The following is a 20,009-nucleotide window of genomic DNA, read 5'->3' as shown; positions in this document are numbered from 1 at the left end:
TATGTATGCGTGTTCGGTGTTGGCCTATAAATCTCTAGAACTTTTTTTTTTGTCTTCAGTCATTTGACTGGTTTGATGGAGTTCTCCAAGATTTCCTATCTAGTGCTAGTCGTTTCATTTCAGTATACCTTCTACATCCTACATCCCTAACAATTTGTTTTACATATTCCAAACGTGGCCTGCCTACACAATTTTTTCCTTCTACTTGTCCTTCCAATTTTAAAGCGACTATTCCAGGATGCCTTAGTATGTGGCCTATAAGTATGTCTCTTCTTTTAACTATATTTTTCCAAATGCTTCTTTATCATCTATTTGCCGCAATACCTCTTCATTTATCACTTTATCCACCCGTCTGATTTTTAACATTCTCCTATAGCACCGCATTTCAAAAGCTTCTAATCTTTTCTTCTCAGATACTCCGATCGTCCAAGTTTTACTTTCATATAAAGAGTCATTCCAAACACATACTTTCAAAAATCTTTTCCTGACATTTAAATTAATTTTTGATGTAAACAAATTATATTTCTTACTGAAGGCTCGTTTCGCTTGTGCTATTCGGCATTTTATATCGCTCCTGCTTCGTCCATCTTTAGTAATTCTACTTCCCAAATAACAAAATTCTTCTACCTCCATAATCTTTTCTCCCCCTATTTTTATATTCAGCGGTCCATCTTTGTTATTTCTACTAAATTTCATTACTTTTGTTTTGTTCTTGTTTATTTTCATGCGATAGTTCTTGCGTAGGACTTCATCTATGCCGTTCATTGTTTCTTCTAAATCATTTTTACTCTCGGCTAGAATTACTATATCATCGGCAAATCGTAGCATCTTTATCTTTTCACCTTGTACTATTACTACGAATCTAAATTGTTCTATAACATCATTAACTGCTAGTTCCATGTAAAGATTAAAGAGTAACGGAGATAGGGAACATCCTTGTCGGACTCCCTTCCTTATTACGGCTTCTTTCTTATGTTCTTCAATTGTTACTGTTGCTATTTGGTTCGTGTACATGTTAGCAATTGTTCTTCTATCTCTGTATGTGAGCCCTAATTTTTTGAAAATGCTGAACATTTTATTCCAGTCTACGTTGTCGAATGCCTTTTCTAGGTCTATAAACGTATGTTGGTTTGTTTTTCTTTAATCTTCCTTCAACTATTAATCTGAGGCCTAAAATTCCCTTTCCACTTCTGAACACTTTTCTTTAATTCACTCTTCTTTCGCCAGTTTGCACTTCCTGTTTATAGCATTATCTCCAGAACTACTGGACCGATTATGACCAAACTGGGTCAGGTTACTTTTATATGTGTGACATTGATGCCGTTGTATTTTCAACTTAATAGGACAAGGGGGTGAGGTTGAACAGGAATATTACCCTCAGGATCTACAAATTTCGCCTAATTAAGGTAATATTTTTGATAGGCCCATTTGTAAACGATTAAAAAATAACAATATTTGCAAAATTGCATCCCCACCCCCCAAAAAATGCTTTTGTAATCGTTTGCTATGTTGTACCATCAGAGGTGAGTGGTAGAATTAAATAAATGAATAATATTTAAAGCGTAAAAAAGTAAATCGGTCTGACCGGATATCGAACTCGATCGCCCGGTAGACTCGGTACCTGGTGCGTTAAGCCTCGCGGGTACATCAGTTTAACGACCGTACAAGCGAAATTGTACTATGTAAGTTGTGAAATTACATTAATTTAGTTAGCTTCAACCTTAACCCACCGGGTTGGTCTAGTGGGGAACGCGTCTTCCCAAATCAGCTGATTTGGAAGTCGAGAATTCCAGCGTTCAAGTCCTAGTAAAGTCAGTTATTTTTACACGGATTTGAATACTAGATCGTGGATACCGGTGTTCTTTGGTGGTTGGGTTTCAATTAACCACACATCTCAGGAACGGTCGAACTGAGAATGTACAAGACTACACTTCATTTACACTCATACATATCATCCTCCGTTTAGAAGTATTATCTAAACGGTAGTTACCGGAGGTTAAACAGGAGAAAGTTAGTTTCGACCGTCGCCGTCAGTACCGCCACACCCGCGAAAATTAAATCCAGTATACGCGCGCGCTTTAATTAGAGTCATTGAATTAATAAACGAAAAATATTATATTTAAATAAAATTATAAATATTTTAAATTAAGTTGTGTGTGTAAGCCGTGCATCAGAAACAACCGTGTTGTCAGGTTTTTATCGATCCACTCGTGACAAAAACTGAAATTTGATACTTCTGATCTGAATTCTAGATTTTATCGCTAAGTAAAATGAAAAATTTACTTTTAATTCGGCTTTATCATTTTAGCGATTGTTTTAAAGAGAAAATTGTAATATATTTTCATAGAATCTTAGATCTATGAAACTTTTTATTGGCATAAGGTTTGACGATTAAGAGGAAACATAATCGGAGATGATGGAATATAACTTTGAGCAAAGAAATAGTTTTAATTAATTTATTTATTTCGAATTTACAACAGTTTCACCGCTCGATCGGTAAACCCTATTTTTTACCTTTTTTTTTTGATGAATTGAATTTTGTAGCGTATGATAGCTAAGCCCGATTAAGAAATTCTAAGTTCAGAGAATGATGCCTAAATATAGAGAAAATAGTACTAAAAACTATTGGATTATTCAGTTGATTTCAGTGTTATTTTCTGCACTTCGCAGCATTGTCAATCTAATATTCGTATGGTTGCATTTCGGTATACCTCCATTCATAAAACTGAGCTAAAAATAGTTTTGAAGATGAAGATATAGTTTGTCAAAGCCGAATTGGCACAGATCTGATGAACAGCATAGCTGTATATCTTGCTGCCTAACAAGCACGGGTTTATAACACTACTTGATTAAAGACGGTATGTATACCGTACTATACTGTTTATTCTCCAATCGATGAACAAATTCACGTCAAATATTTATTAGTTTCTTATTTAATCCTGAGTTTATATATTATTAAATTAATAATTTCTTTCTTTATTAGATACTGAAACAGATATGTTATGAAATATTATGCACACTAATCGGCTGTTACCGATTAGTGTTTAGCACAAAGTATATTTATTTATAGTTTTATAACTGTAAATAATATCTAAGCCAAACAAGCATAAGATTGATGTCTACAGAGAGCTAACGACACTGTCGGCGGGGCCTCTCTGGGTACTGCTTCGGTGGTATGTGGGGGAGTCCTGGCGGCAGTTTGCGAAAGATGGTGAATGTCACGCGGGACTCCGTGATGGCGCTGTGCGGGGGTAGGCGTTAATTCTCCTCTCCCGGGCAGACCGGAGCGGAGTCAGATAGAAACTCATTTAGAGTATTAAGCGGGGTTCTTAAGGGAACTAGGTCTAAATTTCGATGTACAAACTTTAGTGGGAAATTTATTAAAGAGGTTGTTAGTGCGGATCTGAGACATTCAGAAAGTGGCTCTTTATAGTAGGATCTAGGCGCGGGGTCTTCTTTCCGCGGTTAGGTTTCCTAGCTTAGTTCTTGAGGGCGACGTGGTAGCTGCAGGTGTCCGTTGTCTTCATTCTGAAGGCATAAACACGTAAATCTATCTCGGGGTGAACTTTTACCGATGTAGATGTCCCTCGGGGCATCTGCATCGGTGGCATCTCTGCGGGGCCTAGACTGAAAGCTGTGTGGCACAATCAGTTTGAGGGCGAGAAGATGTCCTCCGTTAAAGCCACTACTGGCTAGGAACGGAGGGGGTGGTGTAGCGACCGGACACGCTACGAGGTGGGATCTTCTCCCCTCGGGGGGGAATCGAGATGATGTCTACAGGTTGTGCTACTCTCTTCGCCCTATGTTCTGAGAGTGGTGAACAACCGTACGCTAGCCTAGGCAATGAGTCGTACATAAGAAAAATTTCTTTATTCGCTTTTGTATAAATTATAACCGAACTATGTGTCATTCTAAACATTCAAATGCGATGACGCATTGAGGACCCTCGAGGTACGTGAGGCGCGCTATTCGAGGGGGTATGCGTGGGGTGCGTACCCGGACCACGACTAGGATGTAGAGGTTGGGAGGGTAGCCCTTTTGGGAAAAGGTATCACGGCAACTAGAAGAGGAAGTTTGATGTTTAAATGAACCAGGAGGGACCCAGATGGGTAGTACAGCTTTAGGCTGCATGCTCAGGAAGGGCTAGTCTGTAGCCACATTACTTAGGGCCGACCGAACCAACGTCTTCAAGGGGTTACCGGTCGGAAGTGATTACAAATGGTACGAAAAAAGTAATTAAAATGAAACATTAGATCTCTATTTATACAAAACATTCCTGATTTATTCAGAGATTAACTTGTTTTTGTAAATGATTCCGTTTTAATCTATGCTGTATTTGTTGTTGCATATGATATATATATAACTTTTTTTATATTATAAATTAAATACAATAATAACATAAATCATATGATTTTTGGCGGGCAGTTATGTTAAGATTAAGGTTTCTCTTTAAAATTTAAATCTCTTTAAATAAATTCTCACTTTTTTGTTACTCTTTATTTGATGAATTTTTCTAGGTTGGTCAGTCTAGCGCCAGCCATCAGAGATTCAACATATATTAAAACTTGTCCAGATTATAACGCTCTTTGAGTTTCAGTTCTTGAAAATAGTTAATAAGTGAAATTTTAAAAGCAATTTATTCGCATCGGTAAATTTTTGTCGGCTTTATTCTTATGATGGTGAATTGATTTTATTATTTTGCATTATATGTCTAATTTACGTGGAAAAGACATTCACCGCCGAGGGAAAGAAATTATATACAACGTTTTTAATTATATGATAGGAGAAACTGCAGTGTGAATGTTTGTTAGTTACCCCAAAAAAGTTGTAGAACATGTTGCGTATGCCACAGGAGTCTCAAAAAGAACAGTTTATCGAATTACTAGTGAAATAGCTTCAGAAAAATATTCGGTTCTCCTCACAAAGAAATAAAACGCAAAAAAGGAAGTGAAAAATCCGAACAGTTTTGATCGGAAAGCTATACGACGAAAAGTGTTAAAATTTTACATAACCGAGGGCTGCTTGCCTTCTCTAAGGAAACTTACCGCAAAACTAAAACGTTATGGGGTATTTAATAAGGCACATAGTAGCTTACGGACACCTTTGTTAAGCATGAACTTTAAATGGAAGATAATCAGAAATAATAAGGCAATTCTTATTCAAAAACATGATATTCAGTAGAAACGGCTTGTGTATTTGAATAAAGTTGAAAAATATTGAGTTAAAGGAAGACCAATCGTCAACAAACATGTTGGTAACCTTTAAATACGTCTGAGTGCTTTGCCAATTTCAAAAGGAGAAAGGATAATAATTATCCAAGCCGGTGGTGAAATGGGATTCGTTCCCAATTGCTTGGCAGTATGGAAAGCCAAATCTTCTTCAGGTGATTATCATACTCAGATGAACTGCAACATGTTTTTAAAGTGGATAAGAGAAAAATTAACGCCTAACTTGTCAGTAAACAGTGTCGTTATTTTAGGATAATGCTTCTTACTACAACGCCGAAGAAAGCTGAGCATCGAATTCAGCATCAACAAAAAAATTAATGATTGACTGACTGCGGACTAACAGCTTACTATTCCATGAAAATGTTACGAAAGTTCAGTTGTATGAAACAATTAAATAAAGATCATCTGAAAACACATTGGAGGAAGGCGAGTTCCCTGTTTTACGACTATCCCGTGGCCATATCATCCCGATTTGAATCGCATCGAGACGATATGGGCAAGGGTGAAGGACCGGATCGCAGCCGAAAATGTACAATTTACGACTTGGAAATTTTTCTTAAAAATTTTGCAGAACTGTAAGTCGAGGACTAGATAAAATGTTGCGAACATTATAGAAAAAACGAAGATGAGTATCGCAAGCTGCAAGGACCTCTAGAACAACAAATTGAACGTGTCATCATCAATTTGCGAAGAGAGAGTTCGTCATAATCGTCAGAAGACGAAAACGTACAGTAGGGAGTGAAGTGCCATTTATTCGGCAACTTTGTAATTTTTTAACTTGAGTAGTATATTTATGAAATATATTACACTGCGAAACGCGTCAACTCAATTATTATAATTCTAGAGAAATATAAAATATTATGTAAATTATAAATATTCACTGTTACATGTAAAATTGGTTTAAAAAAAATGGTTTTATCCCTTTTTCTATTCGTTAATGGTGAGTGAGAAAAAAATTAAAACGCAATATAACTTTTTTAATTTTACCGAAAACCGTTTTAAAAATACCTACGTCAAATATCAGATTTCTAGCTATTGATAAATCAAAAAATTGATGAGGGAGTCGGGGAGGTAGATATACAAATATACACGAGTGAGAGGGAGGAAAATGAGAGAGGAGATATTTAGACAAAGAAAGGGACGGATCGATTGTACCCTGGTCAAAGGTCTAAATATTTAGTTTAAAATTAAAGTAATATTAAAATATAAACGTTGTTTACTTTACGACCATAGAATTGCGCTTTTCTTTTGAATATATATCGATAATAAAACTTGTGTATAAATCGCAAACATACGATTATAAAATAATAGAGAAAGGAAGTAAAGGACAAAGAACAGGTAAAGAATGTATGAGTCATAACAGTATAAATATTTTACGTGGAATTTCAAAGGAAATGAAAAATTGTCGGGAACAAATTGATTTCTTTTTTTTATCTTATAATAATATATAATATAAAATGAGAAAAAGCTTGTAATTCCAATAAAGATCAGATTTTTGTCATTACATATCTGCTGTACTAACACGCTAACTAATATTAAATATATCGAAACGTACAGGCGCGCGCACGTTTCATAATATTTACTTTTGTTTTTTACAAAGTTCTTTTGACGTCTTGTTATAGGATCCTTAATTCTAAAAGTTTTGTTTAAACTTTCAAATTTTATATAAATATCCGTCTGAAATTCTAAAGTAATATTTACATAATTATTTAAACGTTGGTGGGCTCTGGTAGAAGAAATATTCTATTAAACCGTGAGTGAAATAGTTCGTAGCAGTTCGTTGTTCTTTTTAAACCGTCCCGTATCGTGCGTGGGTTAAAACACTGAATTTTCTGATATGTTTGAAAACATACGATATTTAAATTTCACGTGGAAGGGCCATGCGGTGGAACGGAGGAAACAGCATAACATCAAATATATAATTCACAGTTATCGTTGCCGTATAAACTATCGATCTACTGAGTTTTCCTTAAGCCAATTTGGATATAAGGGATCCAGCTACGGGGTAAAACAAGCAACAGCAATATTGAGATAAGATAATACAAAGATTCTAAAATAAATAGCTGAGGATCATAACAGTGGTGCTGTGGTTTGTTAGGGGTAGAGGAATTCATGACTATATAGGATTATTACCTTCTGTTTTTAAAGAAATCAAAAAAAACTGGCTAGCAGTACAGAGGATAGACAAACATCTAAATTATTTAACGGTAAATCTATTGGACATCAGGCGACTGAACCGTCTCCATCTGCAAGACTTCAGAGAGGAAAGGAGAGCGACCTGAAAAAGTATCTTAGGAGAGATAACACAGTATGACCCAATTATTACCGAATAATTATTTTATCCATAGTATTATTTTCATAAATTGTCTTTATTTTTCCATTTTCTTCTTGTGATTTATTGCTAGTGCTATGTTAACGATTGAACTTTACTTGGACCACCTGTGCAAGTGGTATTCTTAAGTATGAGGTTTTACGATTGTATACTTTTGGCGGTGACCTGTCTTCATGCGATTGTCATGACTCAAATTAATTTATCGTCTCTTAAGAGACTCCTCTTGTAAATACACAGACAAAAAACTTTTTTAAATTTTTGTTTAAAACATAAATGGTTTGCTAAAACTTATGTCTGGAGCTTTCTAATTTATGGGTATGAAACATGGGTGCTTGGGAAAACAGAAAGAAGAAGACTGGAAGCAATAAAATGTGGAATTGGAGGAGAATAACAAAGAACAAGCTCGGTGGATAAGAAAAAAAATGTTCAAGTGTTAGCAGAAGTGAATGAGAGGAGGTCCTTGCTAAATTTTATACGAAGATGAAGAGCGAAATTGATAGGACATGTATAATACGACATGACCGGTTCTTGACGAATATATTTGAGGGCAAGGTTTTGGATAAAAAACTTAGAGGTAGATCGAGAGAAACCATCATCAATAATGTTAAAGAAGAGATGGGCCTTGTTTCATATAATGACTTGTGACTTGAAGAGAGAGGCGAAGATGAGAATGACGTGGCTAAATCGACAAGGTGTAGCCTTTAACAAATGATGAAGATGACATAAATAGGCTTATAAAAAAAGGCTGCTCATAAGAAACCTGTATCTTGATAAAAATTAAAAACAAATAGAAAGAAAAAACGTAGACTGCTAAAGAATGTGATTTACGACTCCCTAAAATGTGAAGTATATACATATATATTTTTTTATATACAACTTTCTCACATAATTTTTTTTTTTTAATTTTTCCACAAAAATACTGATAATAATAGTATTAAATTTAGTTATATTTAAAAGAATCCTATAAGAATATAATGTAACCAATGATGATGTTAACAATTTTTAAATAACTTTAATTAGTCCATATGTCACCGGGAGATGATAAAAATGGAGATTTGATCAAATCCCTAAGGTAGATGATCAATTCACGGAAGATGTTAATATTACAACTCTGTGGGGTGATTTCCCAAAAGAAAGTACGTGATTTGATCAAATCCCTTAACTGTTTTAGTGAAAAGATGAAATAAACAAGTCAGAACTCAAATTACATCAAATAATGAAGTTTAGAAAGTACATTTGTGGTAAATGCATGGTTTACCAAATAACTTTTAATATCTAAACAATATTATTTCAATATTATTAAGTCAAAAGTTCAACCTGTATCAAATCAAACAATAAAATTGTTTTCATCCAACTCAACGCAATATTTCAGAGTTCATGAGAAAGAATCTACTACGTTATTATAGCAGTTTTTAATAAATTACCAAAAGAATTTTAAAGATCTACTTACCAATTTATTTACAATAAAATTTTAAAAAAATGTTACAAAAACATTTTGAGGAGGACATCGCAAGAGGTCTGAGTAAAAAAGATAAGGTAGAAAATGTAGAAGAAGAATGGGAGAATGTTAAAAAGGAAATTCTTAAATCAGCAGAAGCAATCTTAGGCGGAATAAAGAGAACCGGTAGAAAACTTTGGGTTTCAGACGATATATCGCAGCTGATGGATGAACATAGAAAATATAAGAATGCTAGTGATGAAGAAAGTAAAAGGAACTATCGGCAAATAAAGGTAAAGTCGATAGATGGGTGGAATATATTGAAGAGTTATATGGAGGAAATGAATTAGAAAATGGTGTTATAGAGGAAGAAGAGGAAGTTGAGGAGGATGAAATGGAAGAAACAATACTGAGATCTGAATTTAAGAGAGCATTAAAATATTTAAATGGTAGAAAGGCTCCAGAAATAGACGGAATACCTGTAGAATTACTGCGCAGTGCAGGTGAGGAAGCGATTGATAGATTATACAAACTGGTGTGTAATATTTATGAAAAAGGGGAATTTCCGTCAGACTTCAAAAAAAGTGTTATAGTAATGATACCAAAGAAAGCAGGGGCAGATAAATGTGAAGAATACAGAACAATTAGTTTAACTAGTCACACATCAAAAATCTTAACTAGAATTCTATACAGAAGAATTGAGAGGAGAGTGGAGGAAGTGTTAGGAGAAGACCAATTTGGTTTCAGGAAAAGTATAGGGATAGGGGAAGCAATTTTAGGCCTCAGATTAATAGTAGAAGGAAGATTAAAGAAAAACAAACCGACATACTTGGCATTTATAGACCTAGAAAAGGCATTCGATAACGTAGACTGGAATAAAATGTTCAGCATTTAAAAAAAATTAGGGTTCAAATACAGATATAGAAGAACAATTGCTAACATGTACAGGAACCAAACAGCAACAGTAACAATTGAAGAACATAAGAAAGAAGCCGTAATAAGAAAGGGAGTCCGGCAAGGATGTTCCCTATCTCCGTTACTTTTTAATCTTTACATGGAACTAGCAGTTAATGACGTTAAAGAACAATTTAGATTTGGAGTAACAGTACAAGGTGAAAAGATAAAGATACTACGATTTGCTGATGATATAGTAATTCTAGCCGAGAGTAAAAAGGATTTAGAAGAAACAATGAACGACATAGATGAAGTCCTACGCAAGAACTATCGCATGAAAATAAACAAGAACAAAACAAAAGTAATGAAATGTAGTAGAAATAACAAAGATGGACCACTGAATGTGAAACTAGGAGGAGAAAAGATTATGGAGGTAGAAAATTTTGTTATTTGGGAGGTAGAATTACTAAAGATGGATGAAGCAGGAGCGATATAAAATGCCGAATAGCACAAGCGAAACGAGCCTTCAGTAAGAAATATAATTTGTTTACATCAAAAATGAATTTAAATGTCAGGAAAAGATTTTTGAAAGTGTATGTTTGGAGTGTCGCTTTATATGGAAGTGAAACTTGGACGATCGGAGTATCTGAGAAGAAAAGATTAGAAGCTTTTGAAATGCGGTGCTATAGGAGAATGTTAAAAATCAGATGGTTGGATAAAGTGACAAATGAAGAGGTATTGCGGCAAATAGATGAAGAAAGAAGCATCTGGAAAAATATAGTTAAAAGAAGAGACAGACTTATAGGCCACATACTAAGGCATCCTGGAATAGTCGCTTTAATATTGGAAGGACAGGTAGAACGGAAACATTGCGTAGGCAGGCCACTTATGGAATATGTAAAACAAATTGTTAGGGATGTAGGATGTAGAGGGTATACTGAAATGAAACGACTAGCATTAGATAGGGAATCTTGGAGAGCTGCATCAAACCAGTCAAATGACTGAAGACAAAAAAAAAGTTACAAAAAATGAATTTTAAAAAAATACTAATTAAAAATTTGGCAGAATTCTTTGCATCTCTATTATTTGAGCACATTGTTTGTATGTGCTCAAATAATTTTCATTAATGCCTTCTGAATTGTTTATTTTATTTATGTTTACATATTTAATTTACTGTTATTTTATGTATTTATTTTTTAAATGAATAATATAGGCTTTAACCATTACTATTAATTTTATGATTATTTGTGTATTTGACTACAAAAGTCAGTAAAGTAGTGTTTTAGTACTTTTCCCCTTGATTCATCCCAGAAAATGCTAGAGAGAAGTTACTTATTTATCTGTTGATTAACATACCTACCCGTTTCTGATGCGAGATATATAATTTATTGTTATGTGTTCATCAGAATAAGATATTTATTTATATTTATTACTTTCAACTTACTACTTTATAATAAAAATAATAATACAAATTTAGGTTATACTGTTAGTAAACTTATTTATTTTTGTTTTTTTCTGTAGATATTTATCGACATCACCGAGACAATCACAAAGATATAATCAAATAGATACAGAAAGATTTACAAATTCACCGTTAGGTAATATTCGTCAATTAGTAATACCTAGTAATTTTACACCTCATGATATTCAACAAGCTCATCAACACCATCATCAGCAACAACAACAACAATATCACTCGAATGGAATACAGGTAAATATTTTCTTTTTAATACATTACAAATATAAAAAAAAAACATTGTAATTATAAATAAATATTTCTTGATCCGCAAAACAAGATGTTTATATTGTTATTAAATGCATTCACCTTGAAGCGAATCCCTTTGTGTTTGTTTGATGTATGTGTCGCACTTTTTCATTTAATATTACGGTTTTGTCAAACCAAATGCGTTATTTAATTTCATATTTCACTAGCAAAAAATAAAATATGATTGAATATGGAATGAAAATAGAAGTTATAAAAATAAAACACAAGGGCAAGAAATAATAAACCGATGAATATCTGCAAAAAAAAAGACAAAAAAAATCAGCTCAGCTTTTTATGGAGTACGTTAGCCAAAGATTGGAAAAGTGAAAATTAAATTAATAAAAGATTTTCAGCGGCTAAAGAAAAGTAGATACAGTTATTACTAAACATCTCGTGATGTAGTGTGTTTGGAGATGTAACACCGGTGTTAAGGAAAATGTAAAAAGAAAGGCTATGGGCATTAGAAACATAATTGTTAAGAAGAATACAGTAGAATTAATGGACAAAGTGAAAAATGAAGAAATAAAGAAAAGAGTTAATGAGAATAAAAGTCTAATCAAAACAATTCAGTATATGGAAACTAATCAGCAGGGACATATATGATGAAAGGAGAAGAGTTGATTAAAATAGGTCTAAAAGTATCAGTAGAATGTGCAAAATAAGAGAGATCACAAAGAGTAAAAACTGCAGATGATCTAAAAGGAGAGAGGAACTACCAGAGATTAAAAAGTTTACGCAGAAAGAGAGAAGAATGGAGACAGATGTCATCCAAGGAACTTCATCGAGCAGATAACCTGATATGAAGATGACTGTGTTGGCCGTGTGAAGCGAGGTCTGATTTTAACTCGATTTTTTTTCCAGTTAATCAATTTGGTGTTTGTGACACTGGTGTGGCCAAACTTATTTCTAATTTTTATTAAATTTTGCAGTTGTTTTCCTTATTATTAGGTAGAGTAATATATGAGTAAAAGGATTTCTCAAGGAATTTTCAGTTCAAAAATAGTAGTTACTATCTTCTTTAGGTGAGGGGAAAGGAGAGGTGTGATAAAGGGAAATTTTCCATTGTAAAACCATAGAACAAGCAGTCTCTTTTCCACTAATTCTAAGATAATTATGGAAACCTTCTTTTGGAATTCATAGGGAATGTTTGACCGAGAGTTTTTCACAGAATAAAAAAACTATCACCGTTCAATAATATATTACAATTTTGAATGATGAAGTGAGGCTGCAATTTGTTTGCTAAAGAAGAGTTACCTTCTTCAGTTTGCTTCCTGCAAGGTGATACTCAAACTCATACGGCAACTTTAATTATGGAAACTATGAGAGCTTCATTGGGATGTAGTAATCAACAACTGTGTAGAATAGATTTTGTGCTATCAGACTGTCATTTGTTTGACCTGCTAGTGATTAAAACGAGGAGTCATTTTAACAACATAAGGTGGATCAACATATAAGAAAAAACAACTCTTCAGGGCCAAGAAGCTTTCTCAGTACTGAACTAGCAGCGCTACAATCAGAAATTGCGTGTAATTCACTTCATTCTTCAACTATAAATTTCCTATTTTTATTTGAAGCCCTGTTATTATCATCTCTCTCTTTTCCTGTTTAGCCTCCGGTAACTACCGTTTAGATAATTCTTCAGAGGATGATATGTATGAGTGTAAATGAAGTGTAGTCTTGTACAATCTCAGTTCGACCGTTCCTGAGATGTGTGGTTAATTGAAACCCAACCTCCAAAGAACACCGGTATCCACGATCTAGTATTCAAATCCGTGTAAAAATAACTGGCTTTACTAGGACTTGAACGCTGTAACTCTCGACTTTCCAAATCAGCTGATTTGGGAAGACGCGTTAACCACTAGACCAACCCGATGGGTTCCGTTATTATCATCTAACCTCTTTAAACTTAACACTGTACTAATATTATTTTTAAATGAAAAGCTTAATTGTAACAATAGAAAAAACTATGGAAGATAATTTGTTTTTATATTTTACAGGTTAAATATGAAAAAGCAGAAGAAAACAGCGGTAATAGTCACGAAAGAGCACATATAGCACATGGAGGTGATACAACGTATGTTACATTAGAAACAGTACCTAATTTAACACATGGAAATGTGTACCCTAATATGGTCGGTGTAGGAGTCGGAATAAATTACACTGAAGACAGTCCTCCTCCATACAGCCAAGCGACTGCAACACATAATTATATAAACTATCGTACTGGAGCATCACCAGAATTATCTTACTCAGTTACAACAGAAAGTCCAGTTGGATCACCAGTTCTATTTATGAAAGCCGATCCGACATTAACATCATCTGGGATGGGTCATGGAAAAACTAGTCTTGCATATTCAATTCAAGGTCATTATGAAAGTCATCAGGTTCCACAAGGATCACAACAGGTAATAATTAATTTTTTTATGATGAAAATTATTTATACATTATCTAATCTGACTCGATCATAAAACAACCTTTCTATGAGTTATATAGTTAAACCCAGGCCATGATAACCTCTTTCAACAAATTTACTAAAAATTGGATTAGGATCATACATGAAATGCAAGGATATAAAACACATGTATACGAGGTCTGTAAATAAAGTAATGAGAGTGGTTCAGAAAAACTTTTTATTTACAATCCAATTACACATGGACTCTGTCACCTTCAAAAAAGTTCCCTAGGGAAGCAACGCAACATTTAAAATGGTTTTCCCACTCTTCATAGCAGTGTTGGAACTCAGAGACTGGAATATCATTCAGATGGTCGATTACATTTTTTAAAATGTTTTCTACTGTTCCAAAATGGTGTCCTTTGAGGTGTTTTTTTTTAAAGTCGGGAACAGGAAAGAGTCACAGGGACTCAATTCAGGTGAATAAGGTGGTTGAGGAACTACAGAAATGGTTTTCTTTGCTAAAAACTCATTAATTGAGAGTGCAGTGTGACAAGATGCATTGTCATGATGCAGCATCCAGTTGTCTTTGATAGCCGGTCTCACGCAGGCAACTCTTTTTCGCAGTCTTCAAAGAATTTCTTGGTAAAAATGTAGACTTACAGGCTGTCCTGTAGGCAAAAACTCCTTATGGACATTGGTTGTACTGTCGAGAAACAAATTAGCATGGTTTTGATTTTTAATTTGCTCATTATTTTTATTTTTTGGGACGTGGTGAGTTTGAAGTGTGCCACTCCTTGCTCTGGCATTTTGTTTTAGAGTCATACTCAAATATCTAAGATCATCAATAATAAAAATTTTTAGAAAATCAGGATCAGTTTCAATTCACCCTAGAAGATTGCGGTACACTTCCACGTTGAGGTTTTTTGGGACCAAACCTGGATTTTTTGTCCAAACCTTTTTCATGTCCAATACATTTGTCAAAATTTGATGGACTGTGGTATGGTTCAAATTCAATTGTTCTGCAGTCATTCTGACAGTTAATCGCTGGTCGAACTGTATCTGATTTGGTCAACATTGTCACTTTTTGACGTTAATGGTCTTCCAGAGCATGAATCATCCCCAACTAATTCCTGGCCATGCGAAAATGCTTTAAACCAACTAAAAAACTTGAGCTCATGACAGAGCGTCATCTCCATACTCCCTTTTCAGTTTTGAAAAAGTGTCAGTAGCATTCTCACAGAGTTTATCACAAAACTTGACTGCACAATGTTGCTTATAATCAGTATCAGTCATTTTATAATGCATAACAAAAACTCATTTCACGAAAATTTGTTAACGTCTCATGTGACAATAGACTAAAAATATTAATACCTAATATAAATCAGCAGTTCATATAACCATATGTTTACTAGTAACTTTACAGTGTTGCCACTTTGGCTTCCAAAAAATCTAGTTCAATTACTTTATTTACAGACCTTGTATATGTATAAATAATTAAAGATTCCATAAAAGTAATACATAAAGAGAAGAAAAGATATAGTGTGTGTGTATATATATATATATATATATATATACACACATATCATTTGTTTAAAATAATAATAAAAATATCTTTTATTAGTAATATGAGCCCTAAGAAAAAGAAGAAAAAAGTGGTTTTTGTCACACGCTTCAATTCCGAACATGGAAATGATCAAGATGCTATCACTTCCTTCTAAACGACAGAAGAGTGACAAAATTAAGTTAAATTTCTGTTATTTATTGACCAAAGCGAAGTGATCCGACCTTTTGCCCGCATTATCTCTTTATGTTTTGTGATGCAGTAACAATCAAAAATGTTTTTATGAAATATTGATTAAATATATGAATCTTTCAGGTATTATTTTTAATATTTTATGAAGTGTTAAATAAAATGTCAACATTTAGTATTTTATTATTCTATAAAAATACTTTAAAATAATTTTGTTTTATAGATGAGAGTGTTTAGTACTGCTAAATCTGGTGGTGACGGTACAGCCTACTGGGGTCAAGATATGTACGGAGGTGCAGGTGCACTGCAAACTGTCATAACAGATCCAAATGCAGTGCAAACATATACTGTTTATGGACATAATGGTAGTGCAGCGACTTGGGAAGATACATATGATCCAAGTAAGTTACAATAATGATATTTTGTTATGAATTGATTGACTAAAGTATTTTACATTTTCAAAACAATTAAATAAAAAGGACATGTATAAAAAGGAATGTAGTCAAAACACACGTTGGATTTCAATTTGAATTGTGCCTGTTCATTTAGCCTATCATTGTTGAGTGGTTCTGTTTACATAAAATCCAGTTTAGAATTTAGATTTTATCACATTCTGAATACATCTCTTGTCTAACTAAAAATTCTACCGGCAATAGTATCAGATGATGCCAGAATGAGAACACCGTAACACCAGTCAGTAAAGATGACCGACAAAAAATGCAACTAAAAACTCTTAAATTTACAATTCGAAATACATTTTGTTGAAAATTATTACAGAAATAACATCGCACAGAATAAGTAACAGTTTAAAATAAACTATGTATTTTAAGTGATTTTTCAAATTTTAAGTAAATAATAACTGAAATTTTGTTTTGAATTATATAAAAGCATTCTTTATGTAAGTCCTTTTTATTTAATTGATTTGTGGTGATACAAAATATTCTACTTGATAATAAAATCTTAGCCTTTAAGAAACAAAAAAAAAAACTAACTTCAGCGAACCACTAAGACATTTATATCACTGATTAATAGCTATAGATATTTTATGCAATGACCAGTCTGGCTTAAAAATAGTCCATTCACCAAAACAAACCATAAAACAATAGGATGAAGATTATTAATCAAACTAAACTCCATCCGCTTCTACATATTGACATCAATATTTAATTCATAAATAGAATGTAATCATGCCATAAAAAATTCCTTGGGGTTTGAAGAATTTTTTTCTATGGGCCTTTATAAGTTTTTGATTATCATTATAACTATCTTCTTTGTCAGAAAATATTAGAATTCAATAATTCAATTCTAGTATAAAAAGATACAGAATAAAGTGATAATTTAATACATTTAAATGTGGTACCCATTCACTATCCTTGTCAGTTTTACATCTTCACAGTAATTATGAAGTTTGAAAACAACCGTAGGTTGATTCTGAAAGGTAGTCATTGTATAAAAAAATTCTGAAATTCTATTATTATTCTATTCTATATAAAATATAAATCAGTCAGTTTTAACTGAAAATAAAACTAAGTCGGTATGTATGATAAACGGTGAGTGAAAATTAGAGTAAAATAAATATAATGAAATGTGACAAAAAGGAAGATAAAAAAATTTTAAAATTAAGGTAGGTTAGTAAAATATATCAGAAGTTAGAGAATGTTGTTATTTAAACAGCAAAATTAAAAAGAATGGGGACTGTAAAGAAGAGCTTCAAATAGTACTGGGTTACATACAATTATATAACAGTTGTAGAGCCAGTAATGTAACAATCATTTAAAAATATCCAACCGTGAAGTTCAAGCAGTAATTTGGTTCTTGATAGTGAAAAACAATTCAGTTGCAGAAATTCACAGGTAAATTTATGATGTTTACGGTATAACAAACCATCCAATTTTTCATTGTTGAAATCTGTTTCCAGAAGGATGAATCAATAACAAGATTGACAAATATAAATTAGTCATTTTATGAGATGACAACAAATAATTTGGTTAAAAAAGTAAACAAGAGAATTTATGAAAATAATAATTTTTCAGTAATTATTTTCAGTATTCTCAAATTTTGTACTGTTTAAAATTCAATGGAATTTGAAATTTCAACTAAACTGTGATGTTTTAAATTGAGAAACTGGGTTATAGGAAATTGTATGCTGATGGATGCCAAATTGTTAACTGAAAAAAAAAAAACAGAGCAGAAATATAACAGAAATAATAAAATCATTTTGATTAAGAGAAATACTTAGATTTAACAGAAACATTTTAGTGCTATCAAAAAGAAGAAAGACAAATTATTTCACAACATATTTACTGGAGATGAGATATACATATATTTAAAAACTGGGGCAAAGTAGCCGCTAGCTATCAAACCTTATGCAAAAAAAATTTGAACAAGAATGTTCTATTAAAAATCGTTTCCAGGAGAATATCTTTTGGTCACTAGCTTTTTTGGACTGAAAATTGAACTCACCTGAAAAATTGAAGACATTAACTCACCTGATATCATCATCGATGAGGATATTTACTACTGCAAAACACTAAATTAAAAATAAAACTTTAACTATTTCAAGATGCAAGAGTCTCGTGTTTTTTTACGGTAATACTTGACTTCATATAGCAAAGTAAACAGTTCAAAAATCCTTGATCATTCTCCCCACAGCCTTGACCTTGCATCTAGTGATTACTACTCTTTTCTCCTCCATAAATGAAGCTTTGCATGCAAAGAAGTTTGAAAATGATGTTAGATATCTTTGCTTTATTTAATAATATTTGAAAATTGGAATGCAAGCATCAAAAAAGGCAAGGAAGGAAATATTGTGGGTGAATACGGGCTGGGAAAAAGGAATGGGAGGGGATTGACTTATTGAGTTTTGCAGAAAGTATAATTTAGTAATTGCCAACACCCACTTTAAAATCATAATAGAAAAATATATACATGGAAAAAGCCAGGCGATAATGCAAGGTATCAGATTGATATGACATAATCTGGGTTAAGCAAAGATTAAGAAATCAACTCGTTGACTGCACAGCATATCCAGTAGCAAACATCAATAGCGACCATAATTTAATGATAAAGAAAGTAGAAGTACTGATAAAGAAGTAGATTGGGGTTTGAAAACCTGAAGAAAAGGTGTCAGATAAACCAGTGGAATTTAGAGAAGGTTGAGGAAGAGGAGATAAAGTAGATTTTTGAGGAGGACATCACAAGAGGTCTGAGTAAAAAAGATAAGATAGAAAATATAGAAGAAGAATGGGAGAATGTTAAAAAGGAAATTCTTAAATCAGCAGAAGTGACCTTAGGCGAAACAAACAGAACTGGTACAAAATCTTGGATATCGAAGGATGTGTTGTAGCTGATAAATGAACATAGAAAGTATAAGAATGCTAGTGATGAAGAAGGTAAAAGGAACTATTGACAGTTAAGAAATACTATAAACAGGAAATACAAATTAGTGAAAGAAGAGTGAATTAAAAAAAGTGTTCAGAAGTGGAAAGAGAAATGTTCATTGTTAAACTAGACGGAGGATACAGAAAAGTTATGGAAAATTTTATGGTACCTAAGTTAAAATCTAATAATGTGTTAAATAAAAGATAGTACACCGATTTATAATATAAAAGAAAGGTTGATAGGGGTAGAATATATTGAAGAGTTATAGAGATGAAATGAATAAGAAACTGGTGTTATAGAAGAAGAAAGGATGTTGGATGAAAGGGGAGATACAATACTGAGATCTGAATTTAATAGAGCATTAATGGATTTAAATAGGGGAAAGGCTCCTGGGATAGATGGGATACCTGCAGAATTACTGCACAGTGAAGGTGAGGAAGCGATAGATAGTTAATACAAACTGGTGTGTAATATTTACAAAAGAGGGGAAGTTCCATCACACTTCAAAAAAGTGTTACAGTCATCATACCAAAGAAAGCAGGAGCAGATAAATGTGAAGAATACAGAACAATTATTTTAACTAGTTAGGCATCAAAAACCTTAACTAGAATTCTATATAGAAGAATTGAGAGGAGAGTGGAAGAAGTGTTAGGAGAAGACAAATTTGGTTTCAGGAAAAGTATAGGGACAAGAGAAGCAATTTTATGCCTCAGATTAATAGTAGAAGGAAGGTTAAAGAAAAACAAACCAATATACTTGGCATTTATAGACCTAGAAAAGGCATTCGATTATGTAGACTGAAATAAAATGTTCACAATTATAAAAA

At 33.0% G+C, this 20,009-nt stretch overlaps 1 protein-coding gene across 3 annotated transcripts in view; it reads left to right on the top strand.

The window, feature by feature from the left end:
* Nucleotides 1–20,009, top strand: part of LOC142333243 (uncharacterized) — a 76,050-nt gene that overhangs the window by 41,938 nt on the left and 14,103 nt on the right. For all 3 annotated transcript variants that reach the window (XM_075380235.1, XM_075380234.1, XM_075380233.1), the window contains 3 exons: nucleotides 11,414–11,603; nucleotides 13,655–14,062; nucleotides 16,026–16,203. In XM_075380235.1, the coding sequence (XP_075236350.1) occupies nucleotides 11,414–11,603; nucleotides 13,655–14,062; nucleotides 16,026–16,203 (776 nt within the window). The remainder of the gene's footprint in view (nucleotides 1–11,413; nucleotides 11,604–13,654; nucleotides 14,063–16,025; nucleotides 16,204–20,009) is intronic.

The sequence above is a fragment of the Lycorma delicatula genome, chromosome 12 (genome assembly GCF_047948215.1).
Source record: "Lycorma delicatula isolate Av1 chromosome 12, ASM4794821v1, whole genome shotgun sequence".
Lineage (NCBI taxonomy): Eukaryota > Metazoa > Arthropoda > Insecta > Hemiptera > Fulgoridae > Lycorma > Lycorma delicatula.
The sequence above is the reverse complement of the archived record's forward strand: the minus strand, read 5'-3'. Positions and strand labels throughout refer to the sequence as shown.